The following is a 13113-nucleotide window of genomic DNA, read 5'->3' as shown; positions in this document are numbered from 1 at the left end:
TAACATTGTATAAAGCGTATATATTACTACTGACTTTGTCTTAAGTTGGACAAATTTAATTTTAATAGAAGAAATACATACTAACATATTTATCCCACCCTGCCTCTGCCTTGCTTCTGTATCCAAGTATCCAATATAGTATAGTATAGTATTGATCCAAGTATTAAAATTAGCAATATATTAATGTATAATTAAATTTGTACTAAGCGTATTTAATAAAAATATATATTTAGTTATCTAGCTAATTATAAGACATTACGAGTCACACTGTCAATGCTTAATACATATCTATCTGCCATAAATTGGCAACAACAATTAAATTAAATAATTGATAGCAAAACAAAATATTTTTTTCAGATTTTCAACGAATTAATCATCCAATATTCGACCAAAATAATATCGGTCAAGCTTGATCGAAAATCAATTAATGTGGCCAACGACATCGGACCCCAATCCAGGGTTGAACTCTACGAACGACATTCAGACAATAACAAAGAGGATATCTTGATTACTACGAAAAAGTTCGAAAACGAAGATTCCCCTCCGAGTAGCCCTACCAAACAAATTATCTTCCAGGACAGTACCGCCTTTGAGGAAGAGTAAGACCAATTAACTATAATTTTAAGTTAAGACTTTTTATGCTAAAATATGGTGTTAGGTTCTAAATTGCCTCCTTGATCAATAGATTGTAATATCATAATAGGTAATTTATTTTACTAGAAGACTGGAAATGGAATTAAAGCATGACTATGAGCAAGGATATGACTTCAACACAATCAGAAGTTTAACGTTCCCAAACGAATCCACTTCAGAGCTATATGACAAAATCAACAAGCATTACGTGAAAATATTGGTTCCGAATTTTCTGCCAGTTCAAACCAACTGCACAAAAAAGAATTGGGAAAAGCTAGTGAAGCTACAAAGTACTGATCATGGATCCGCTACATTACGAAACTATTATCTAGCTGCCCGATATAATATAGGAAGAAGTGGTCGTGAAATTGTTATTAGTTCTCCACTACAAGTAAGTCAAAAAGCAATAAGATTGTATTTCATCTCTAAAAGCTCACGGTAAATTAATATTTAGTTGCTTAGGTACGTTTATTAGGGCTAACTTCTTTCAAATGTCTGCCACATCTTCTAGCAGTTTAACGGATCCGAATAAATCAATTTTCAATGTCCCTACCAAATAGATATATTTTTTTTAATTATTACATTGTTACTAGTCGTTTCCGACTAACCTACAATTTGTCTTTGTGATAACTTAAATCTAGATATATAACTAGGAGGACCCATCTGCTCTATTTCAGTCTTTGTTGAAATAAGGTTTATACATGTGTATTTTTTATTACATGCACCTCACTACACTTGATTCTTTTGAATCTGTGTCCTGTTCTGGTCGTATCCAATAGTTGCAATACTTCAATATTCTCATGAGAATAGAGTCTTTCCTCATGCCCCCTTGCAATTCTCTTGATTTCTTGACTGACTGTGGGTCTCGATGGGAGATCTGAAGGTCTCGATATACATAATCAGTCCTACAATATTTGGGTGCGCCCACAATACCTTTGTGTTGAAAAATGTATGTTGCCCTTTACAGAACATGCCCATAATTGAACTCCGTATGTCTATATAGGTTTTAGTATTTGCTTATATAATAGCAATTTATTATGTACTGATAATTGTGATTTTCTTCCAATTAGCCAGTACATTTCTACTATAATTCAATTCCAGTTCTTTTGTTTTCTTCTTTATATGTTCCTTCCAGCGAAGTTTTGCTTCAAGATTCATTCCGAGATATTTAGCGTTGTTTCTATATGGAATGATAGTATTATTTAATGTTATTGGTGCTTGTATGGTCTGTTGCTACTTTCATTAATTTGTATTTTCCAAGCTTGTGTCCAATTATTTATATTGTCACTTACCTATTATAGTTTTTGTGAGGCTTCTTCACTATTCTTCTTCACTCCGACAGCTATAACCGCAGTATCATCAGCAAATGTGGCCATCGTAATAATTTCCATTTATGGTATATCACAAGTGTAGAGTAGATAAAGCATTGGTCCCACTACACTTCCTACTTTTCAATGACTCTACCAAATAGATATGACCGAATTTGACCAATGCCCTTTCTTATGTTGTCTTTAAAAGCAACTTCACGACCTTGACCAATTCACTTGACTCAAATTAGTCATGTCAGTTATTGTTAACCTTCGTATCTTCTAGTCCAAAGGAAATCGGTTATCACCCCTCTGTAACACCTTTCGTTGACAGGGTAAAAAAATCTTTAGAAACAAATCCAGGTACACAGTAGATTGGAAATGCTCATCAAATAAAAAGTGATTCCTCACAGACGTCTATAGTGAAACTGACTGATCACTGAAATAGTGACCTAATGTACTACAATTTTCAGTAAATTGTATGTCATTCACAGTATATCAACAATACTGCTCACAAATAATTTTTAAAAATTATAAAAGTATATTTGTTTGTATTGTCGGTATAGATTTATTCTAAAACACACATGTTTAGAAGCAATAGAGCAACCTTGTTTAGATTTAAATAGCATAGTTCTAACAATCCTTTAAATTTTAAACATATAGAAATAATTGACAGTGACCATAAATCATTTATCCATATGAAGTAGACCATTTGTATATCAAGATAAAAAAATATTAGTGCTGTAATAATAAAATGGTAAACTCTACTATTGATATAGACATCTTCAAAATGATTATGAAGACATAATCATAGAGTAATAGAGAGTCAACTCAATAGGACTATCTGGCGAAAATTCAAGTAATTTGATTGACAAATTCAAATCTACATTATAGGCACCTGTAAAAAACATTTCATTGTGAAGACATTTGATTGGTTCTTTAATAAAGTTTGTCACGCAGGTGTGGCACGTGACAGCCCTGATGTTACGTGTAATTGACCAATAAAATTTAAACAAAAATCAATTTAATTTCTAAATATAATTAGTAAAATATAATAGTATAATATAATAGTATATAGTACTCATTATTTGTAATATTTTATCTGGAAAATCATTATTAGTATACAATTAAAAAGTTTTAAATTTACATTTTTTAAAGATATTTGACAAAAATATGTTATATTATCGACGTGACAATATCGCGGAAAAATAAAAGAATTTAAAATAAAGAGGCCTACTGCCAGTATAATAAAACAATTTTCTGGGGCATAAGATATTGTCTTGACTCGTTTATTCATGGAGCAACATCTGGCATTGAAGTTATTGAGTCATCCCACATTAATATAGAATGTAAATTATTTAAAGAGCCTTCATGTTCATCTTCTTCAATATTTCCTAAAGGCCAATGAGATGAAAAAAATTAAATTATGTTGAGCGCTTCAAATGATTTCTAAAACATACTAGCCGAGGATATATATTTCTGAATCTATGAGCTAGATCAAAAAAAAAACTATCTTGGTTAAGTGGCCTTAAGCTTAATATTTATTTTGATAATTACACTTTTTTTTCTTTAATCCCTCAAAGAATTTATTAAATTGATGTCACTTTAAGAAATTTGTTCTTACAATAAATAGGCAATACATTTTACACCAAAATTCCTCATGTATTGAATATCGGTTAATCCTCTCTTAATAGACTTGCATTCAAGAGCTATTATTTTATTGGAGCTGCAACTATTGATCCAAGAAGAAAAGTATATAACCGTTCGCATAGCTTCTTTCGAAAGGGCATTAATTTCTAAAATTAAAAAAATAAATATTTGATATTTATATATGTATGAATGAACTTACCCCAACTTGCAACATGAAAACATGCTGTAACGATCATAAATTTCTTTGATACTTAATCGAATCGGTTTGGGATTTTTAACATTATCAACCATTTGTTAATGACAGCTAAATACTTCTTCGAATAAAAACGATTCTGTATTTCTTTACTATCTGTGCATCCTGGTACACAACACTTCCTAGATCGATAATTCACTTTATTTTTTATACTACCGACTTATATATGCTAATGAACTAATAATCTCTAAACGCACTTCTTATGTCAGCCATACTGAAAATGGCGCTCAAAATAAATAAACAAAGAACCTACCATAGAAACAAAGTGAGCCAATCAGATCCCGTCGCGTCTCTTAGCATAGCGTTTAAAACAAGCATTTAATTTATTTGTATTTAGTTGAGTGCGTAAATGCAAAGAATCCGAGGACCACGGAATCAACTTCTTGTTTTCAGAAAAATCTCGTTTTTATCTTAATGAGAGTGTAATAAAGAGAGATCTCGCTACCAGAGTGCAACAGTACTGAAATGCCTTAGCATTTGAAACCCGGGTACACCATATTACAAGTCAATTGAAAAAAGTCCCCGACCTGACACATATATGGCGCTATTAGAATTAAATCCATATATTTTTAGTTAGCCGTAACCCTTAAAGGATGCGTATATAAATTTGATAGCTGTCGGATAATTAGTTTGTGAATTGTTTAATTAGTTTGTTTGTGAAATCGGTGAACCCAGTGGACGCCCAAAAGAGGTTGTTACCGACGAAAACCTTTAAAAAATCCACAAAATCATTTTGAATGACCGTAAATTGAAATTGAAGGCACTAGCAGACACTCTAAAAATATCAACTGAACGTGTACATCATATCATTCACAAATATTTGGGTATGAGAAAGCTCTGTGCAAAGTGGGTAATGCGCGGCCTCACTTTTGACCAAAAACAACGACGAGTTGATGATTCGGAGCAGTGTTTGAAGATGATCAAATGTAATAAATCCGAGTTTTTGCGTCGATATGTGACAATGGAGGAAACATGGCTACATCATTTCATTCCGAAGTCTAATCGACAGTCATCTAAGTGGACTGCACACGATGAACCAAAAGCGTGGGAAAACGCAACAGTCGGCTGGCAAGGTTATGGCATCTGTATTTTGGGATGCGCATGAAATAATTTTCATTAACTATCTTGAAAAAGGAAAGATTATCAACAGCGACTATTACATAGCGCTATTGGACCGTTTGAAGGACGAAATCGCCGAAAAATGGCTGCATTTGAAGAAAAGGAAAGTGCTGTTTCACTAAGACAATACACCATGTCACAGTTTACTGAAAACGATGGCAAAAATCCATGAATTGGGCTTCGAGTTGCTTCCTTATCCACCGTATTCTCCACATATGGCCCCCAGCGACTATTTCCTGTTCACAGATCTCAAAAAAATGCTCGCTGGGAAGAAATTTTCGTCGAATGAAGAGGTGATCACGGATACTGAGGCCTATTTTCAACCAAAGGACAAATCGTACTACAAAAATGGTATCGAAAAGTTGAAGGGTCGCTATAATCAATACATAACCCTAGAAAGGAATTATGTTGAATAAAAAAAAACTAATTTTGCCAAAAAGGTGTATTTTAATGTAGTAGGCCGGGAACTTTTCAATTGACCTGTTAGGTTGCAATATGAGCGCGAAGAATCATCAGGCCTCACTTTTTTAAAAAAAATCTTTATGAATGAAGTTTACATATGGACGATATGATATTATTTTAAAAGGATTAATCCCCCTGTTTCCCTGTTGTTATAATCAAACCACAAAATTTTTTAAAATACATTATACAATTTAATCCTTAGATGCTTGATTAATTAATATTATTGATAGAATTGATCGAACTTATAATTCATACATTATTATTTACATTACTTTTACACTAAATAGAATTTTTTTATATAAACCTGATATTTCGTTTCAGATACAAAACGAGACGTGCTTCGCGTTAAATATCTTGTATCAACCCAGTGTTCTACAGCAAATGAACGTTGAACCAGTTGGAGAAGTCACCAATCCATTCGAGACTACGATGAGAATCGCCATATTGGAGGCTCATGAAAAATATAACGTACCCTTGTATATAGCGTATCACTGCAAGCTTTTCATTCAACCATCTTATGCTGAGTAAGTCTTCTAAAGAAACAATATTAGTTTGTTTTTACACGGCTTTCTCTAAAGGCGTTCTAACATTATATGTATTTGACATTGATAATTCTGTATGTCTGGTACAAAGTTCAAGCTGCAATTGTTAATATATGTTTTGAAATAATTTATCAAGTATGTTCATAGTAGTTTATATTCACTATAATAAGCATTGATACCTTTAAAGACTCTACTGAATTAAGATATAATAGTGATGTTAAAGGTTTTTTCTGGTTGGAAAAGTTTTCCTTGTTCCTAATTTTTTTTTGAGTTCACAAAATAACCAGTAGTCACACATTATCACATATGGTGAATAATAAGAATACTCTAGAACTGTAATTTTAATTTTAGCTGAATACTAAAAAGTTATAGTTCCATGGGATGATGTGTTATTATGTTTTAACATAGTTTATGACACTTTAATTAAAGCAGGTAAACTAGTTTCAAGATGCTATTTGGTGCAGACTCTTCCATTCCTATCTCATTGCTCTATTTGCGATGACCGTAATATATAAAAAAGTATAATCATTCCGTCAAATAATATGGACCAAACCATCTTTCAAATATTCATACAATACTGATCTCACTTACGAAAATACAATCTTCATATTTTCTATAATCTCCTCAGCTACAAGAATAGTTGTATCAGCAAAAAAAGAATTAGCATCTTTTCTATCAGTCTGTAAGTTGCGCCATTAACCCTACGAGATTCTTAAATTCAAGCTTTTCTCATTAGGAAACTGTAGATCATCCAAAACATACACAGACCTGTTTGATTTATTATAGTAACCTTCTTTCATACTTTAAGGCGAAATCTTGGATACCATTGTAGAACCAACCATTACAGTTTTTCATCGATTATATTAGGATTATAATAGAAGTTAATCGAATAACTTTGTTTTTGAAGCAGATAATAATCAGTTTGATGACTTAGTGAAACTCCATACTTGCATCATATAAATCCAAATGGGCTTTGACTTATTGACTAATCAAGTTGGATATATTTTGCGATTAACCAGTAGAGTTGTTTATTTGTAAATCTGATGTGTTTAGCTTTTTTGTATTTTCTAAAGTATTTCAATGATTTAACTTCAATTGAATATCGCTCAACTGATATAATTATATGTACGCCTTTTCAACACACCGAAAAAGGGATATGAAGAAATTTCGAGCTGTTTTAGTCTCTAGTCAGTTCGGTTCCATCCTTCATACGGTGAAAACGATTGATTGGTGATTTTCAATACGCTCCAAGCCCTAGATATATACCTTTCTTAAAAAAAAACCCAATATTTTATTACGGTTATTTAATTGAATGTTAAAAAACGCATAACAGATGCGGCTACCCATCTCTCAGTGGACCTAAAGTGTAGTGAATACATGTTTACGTGCCCAGAGAAAAAGACTGCATCTCATTTTTATTAGTGTTTTAAAATTATTTTCCCTTATTTTACTACAGTCCTTTTAAAATTCATTTATAGTATATTTGGTCAAAAACTAGTACAAAAATATAATACGTGAGTGAAAAAAACGAAAATTATTGGGCTAGAAGCAATAAAGAGAAGACCCGACATTGGCTCAAAACACTTAAAAAATGTTTTTAAATCTTTCCAGTCTCAGCTACATAAAGATGACGAAAATAAAATTACTAACTTTCTAGATTCGCCATTTCAAATGGACTTACCGCACGAGAAATTAACGGTCAAAAAAGTTAAACAAACAATAATGAGAGAGATTAATATTAAACAAGCTCCTGGTTATGACTTAATTGCTGGTAAAATTTTAAAAGAACTATCAGAAAAGGATATAAAATTATTAACATTTATATTTAATGCTATGCTACGAATTAATTACTTCCTTAGCATGGGGAAAGTAGCTAAAATATTAGTGATCTCAAACCAGGAAAAATACCAGAAGATGTGACCTCCTACCGGCCTATTAGTTTATTACCGATAATCTCGAAAGTTTTCGAGAAACTATACATAAAGAAGCTAAACTATATAATAAAAAAAAGAAAAATTATTCCAGAACATTATTGGATTTCTCAATAATCATTGGACTATAGAACAATTGGATAGACTTGTAAACAAAATAAACACTGACCTAAATGCCAAAAGATATTGTTCGGCTGCTTTCCTAGATATATCTCAGGCTTTTGACAAAGTATGTCAGTTACTAAAATCGTTTCTCACTGATAGACATTTTATTGTAAATCAAGGCGATATATTCAGGAGTTCCGCAAGGTAGTGAACTGGGTCCAGTACTGTATCTTCTGTATACGGCCAATCTGACCACCACAAAAATAACTACTGTGGTAACATACACAGACGACACAGCAATCTTAGCATCCCATGAAGATCCAGTCACAGCATCAATAAACCTACAAACCCACCTGGAGCAAATACAATTATGGTGGAAGACATGACGCATTAAAGCCAATGAAACATGCCATTGTTGATGCTCAGTACTATTTTTTAAATAAAATGATACAACACGATATTCCTCTAAAACCTATGACGAGGGTAATTCAACGTGTTTGTGTGAAGTTGTTGTTTGTTTATTTGTCTGAAGTACGAAAGAGTGTCAGTGCATCCCAACGTACTCGCTAAGTAGCTAAATATGCGACGTGATAGTGAAGTGCGTAGACTAAAACGTTTAACATCACCTGATCTGATTACTGACATATATAGACTTTAGAATAAGCTTTAGAATAAGACTAATTAATTAGGATAATATTTTATACAGGAGATCGCTTAATGAAGTGATTTAGTACATGCCATGTATATATAATATAGGCATAAGAAATACTTATTGCCTATAGGGTGGATTGTGGAATCACAAAGAGTAAAAAAAGTCTCTAATCGATTTTTGGATCTCATTGACTGCTACTTGTTGTTTCTATAGCTCTAGGCCTTTTTCTATAACGACAGTTAGATTAGGAAGTCGACTTTTTCTTCTGTATTAAGCTTTTAATGATTCCAAAGATTTAAACTTTCACTTATTTTTAACATTATAGTTAACATTATAGTAAATCATAATGCAAATTATTTATCTAGCGAATTCCCTAATTTATTTAGAGGACAATTGGAAGAGTTAAACTTATTGAATAAAAACCGAGCTTCAACACTCATAAAATTTCAAACAGCATACATGCAATGGGAAAGATCCAAAAAAAATGGCTACCCCATGAAGTAGCTGAAAATACCATTTAAAACAATTTCGTTAGAAATTTTATTTCTTGCAATGCAAAAAAAGAAGAGTCAACATTTTATATAGCATGTTGTTAATAGCAATATATCACTACCAAGCTAGCATCATTTTTCCAATTGGATATAGCCATGTCGTCAAAAAAATGGGAAAAAGTTGTACCAAGCGATAAAATATATTTTGGTTAATAAACACTGTATACCAATATATTGCAAATAAATGCACTTTAAAAGTGAATAAATGATCAGAGTTCATGCGGGCATCTAAAAGATTTTCTATAATTTCTTTTAAACTGCTTTGTTATCTATAAAACCTTCAAACTTGAACTTTCTACTGAATATATTGTATGTATCTAAGAAATCACAAAAATAAGATTAATATTTATGGGCGCACTCCCAGGTATAACCCCTTAAACAAGAAAATCAACTGGAACGCCTCTATTGAAAAACTTATTAATTAAGTATACCTGAAAATTATGTAATGTACAGGGGACACTATGCTTCACAATCCGGCATCTGGTGGAAGGACATGGCATCGGAAATGGACACAGCCTACAACTTAATATGTTTACCTAAGAATAACTCAAACCTGGAGATGTTTGCGCTGAGGGTGATACTGAAAAAGAACCTGGAGGTCAAAAATATCCAGTCCCAATCTGTTCCCAACTACATTATCAGGCTCTTACCACCACTGACAATACAAAACTTCCTACCGTATAGTTTAGAAGTGGAAAACACCATCTTAAGACAAGTCAGTTCAGCTTATTTGATGTTTGATATTATAACTAAACTTGAGTTTACAGGCTGTTAAAGCTGAACCAGGTGAAAAGTGCAGCATCTATTCGCTGGACCTTTCGAAAGACCAGAAGCTCGCCGTTAAGGTGACGTATAATTCGTTGACGTGGACTGGACACGTAACTGTGACCGGTCACCTGGACGAGAAAGTTATTCTTCTTAGTTCAGACCAAAAGGATGAGTCCAAAGATCTGGCCGTCAATATCAAATGCGATCGGGAAGGTAGCTGTAACCTCATGTTTTACGTTCCATATTGGATCATCAATAAAACGGGTCTACCGTTGAAGATTAAAGTGAGTTGTGATTTTTCTTTAAATTAACATATTACTTAATAAGTCGATGATCTCATCAATTGAGAATGTTTACTTCTCAACCAACACGGTGCTGTTGGTGCCACGGAATAATATTTGCCAGAACAGAATTTTACTACTGTTGATGTTGATTATCGATCGCAACCATTGGCTTTTGATTGTATGTGAATGTTAATTTTCTGTTTTCATAGAGCACTCTATGATCTATATGTCTGTCTTTTCTGCAGATTCTGATTTCGCCACAAAGTTTTTTGGGATTTCATTTTCCTTTCATTTCAATTGTTCAGAGCGTGAAACTGTTGAAATAATATTTTCCTGCCAGCTTTTATCAGTTCTTTTCTCACGTAGTGGACTCCAGTGGTTTTATTTTATAATTATTATTTTATTTTTATTCGTAATTCGTCCACTGTTGGACCAGGAAATAAAGTCTCTAAGATAAAATTCAAGATTGTAGAGATGCATCTAAAACTCCCTCAATAACGCTTATCGTGAGACTTCATGAATGTTTCATCCACTTTTTGAAAGTTGTCAGTGTTAGAGTTATTTTTGCCGCTCAATCTTCTAAGTGTTTTCGATTAAGTAACGTCCGATATTCACGTATCGATGCAGCAACTTCCGAATAGGCAACCATTATCAACTATCTATTTCTAACCTTAATTTAAATTTTTCATTAACTCTTGATTTATCAAGTCATTTGCTCAAGTCATTGTCAGTTTTGCTCGTTTTCTCTACCACACAGTGAAATACAAACAGTCGTTGGCTATCCTGAGCTGCGCTTTTTGGGTAACCAACTTACAAAAAAACAGATGGCATACTCAACAATTGTTTCAGTCATTTGTTTTTCAGTTTTCTCAATAACAGTATAGAGACTATTCAAGTACTTCAAATGCCTGATTCGTTTCAAATTAAAATTAATTCTGATGTTTTGGATTCCGTAAGTAGCTTCACTCACGACTGATTATATCCCACTTTGAACTGTTGATAGGAGATCTGAAGGCAGCGACTACGATCTTATATTTTGCCGAATCTAATGCGATAATCTCCTTCTGTCCAATACCGTATCTCGTTCATGCATCCCATGATCCAATACATAACCTTTTTCTTGATGGCAAAAACTATTCCTAATAACTAAAACTACTTCTGTATCCAGGGTAATCGATGACGCTATATATTAGAATAGTGAAATATTTCATAGTGACAAAAAATCACAAAAAATTAACAACAAACAAAATTCAACATTATAGATGGAGTAACTATTCTTCTACATTTATTACCATCCCGTCATCATTACCTTAGCAACGCGAATTTTTATCTTTTGTATATATTATGCTAATATGGTGAAGAAAAAACTATCGTAGAATATTCAGTTTGCATTGGTAATAACAATACTGTCCTAAAAACAATTTCACTTTCCATTTCCTTGTTTTTGAATCACTCCCATTTGATCAAAGTTTAATGATTCCGCAATTTATTTTTGTGTTTAACACAGATCATGATCCAATAACCATTCTACACATCAAAATCGCCATCTTTCAAGCATCAAAATCAATCCCTTACTTAGTTTTGGTATAAGATTCCCTGCAAATAGCTACAACAAGAATCTTAACAAAAAACTATGTTGTTTTGTAAATGAACCACTGATTTTATAACAAAATTACACATGATTGTAAACGTTGTTATAGGGGGTCGATTGAAATTTCACCAAATCTCACATAGAAGAGAGGTGACTTTTCGTAAATATCATGTAATTTTCCCCTAGTGTGCAAAACAGTGTACAATTGTCAGAAAAAAATGAGTTAAATTAAAAAATTAGAATATTTTTTTAATATTTGAATATCTCCTTCTACCATCTGGACAGTTTAACGTGGGCTCCGAACCACGGTCCTCGACATTAAGCCTACCGACTGGCGAATGATCAACTTAGAAATCATCCCAAAAGACATCCGGTCTTACCCAGCCTGGTTACTGGCATGACTGGGATCATTTTCCTTGTCAGATTTTACACAGTTGCCTAGGACAATCACAAACATAATTTTACGACAATGCCCCAGTACGATTCGAATCTGCGACTATCCCAACAGTAGGTGGACCATCCTGTTGCCTTTATCACTGCGCCAACCAAGCCGGCTATTATTTTATTAATTTTGGTAGTTTCTATTGAAGTGTTTTATTAATTAATTTTATTACTGTAATTTTAGACTACCATCTAGGCAAACTTAAATAGTAGTTTCAACTAGTCTTAATTAAAAATAATGAATCAAATTGTTTTTATTAAAATTAATGCAACTAAATATCCACATGTTGAAAAATCTCAAGTGACATTAGGGGTAAAAAAAAGGAACCGCGCCAATTATCAATAAACCTCACAAGTAGTAAGGAATAGATACCCCCTTAGCGCATAGCAACGTCAAAACGTTTTGTCAAATTGGCATTGGAAAAATTGAAATAATTCTTTTGGAAATGCTATTAGTTAAATACACAAAAACTTCGTATATTTTTATTCCAGCATTTGTTAATATTATAGGCATCTTCATCTCATTCGGTCCTCGACTGTCCCAACGACGATATACTTCTCTTCACCTATAAAAGACACTGCAAACAAAGCCTGAACGTGAAGGTTTACGACTCTAATTGGTCCAACGACTTCGGCGTGGAGTGTTCCGGTACGACCGGTCTCGTCGTGTGCAAAGACAATGAACGAAAGAAGAAATACTTGTTCTTCCTGCATACCAGTCTGAGCAATTTCTGCCCGCGACTCACCAAGATCGTATCCATATTGCCCAGTTTCCTTGTCACGAATTATACGGAGAAATATCTCAGGTACCTGCCTGTAATTTG

At 33.0% G+C, this 13113-nt stretch overlaps 1 protein-coding gene and 1 long non-coding RNA gene across 3 annotated transcripts in view; one reads left to right on the top strand and one right to left on the bottom strand.

The window, feature by feature from the left end:
• The window catches only part of LOC143195138 (uncharacterized), a 110336-nt gene that overhangs the window by 18427 nt on the left and 78796 nt on the right, over positions 1 to 13113 (bottom strand). The gene's annotated exons all lie outside the window — the stretch shown is intronic.
• Positions 1 to 13113, top strand: part of LOC143195127 (intermembrane lipid transfer protein VPS13A) — a 60947-nt gene that overhangs the window by 36692 nt on the left and 11142 nt on the right. For both annotated transcript variants that reach the window (XM_076402020.1, XM_076402019.1), the window contains exons 30-35: positions 358 to 599; positions 721 to 1024; positions 5746 to 5948; positions 9659 to 9920; positions 9973 to 10257; positions 12800 to 13095. In XM_076402020.1, the coding sequence (XP_076258135.1) occupies positions 358 to 599; positions 721 to 1024; positions 5746 to 5948; positions 9659 to 9920; positions 9973 to 10257; positions 12800 to 13095 (1592 nt within the window). The remainder of the gene's footprint in view (positions 1 to 357; positions 600 to 720; positions 1025 to 5745; positions 5949 to 9658; positions 9921 to 9972; positions 10258 to 12799; positions 13096 to 13113) is intronic.

This window comes from Rhynchophorus ferrugineus, unplaced genomic scaffold, assembly GCF_030347505.1.
Source record: "Rhynchophorus ferrugineus isolate W39M unplaced genomic scaffold, kcgeb_rfMv2 rfM4, whole genome shotgun sequence".
In the NCBI taxonomy this organism is placed as follows: Eukaryota; Metazoa; Arthropoda; class Insecta; order Coleoptera; family Curculionidae; genus Rhynchophorus; species Rhynchophorus ferrugineus.
The sequence above is the reverse complement of the archived record's forward strand: the minus strand, read 5'-3'. Positions and strand labels throughout refer to the sequence as shown.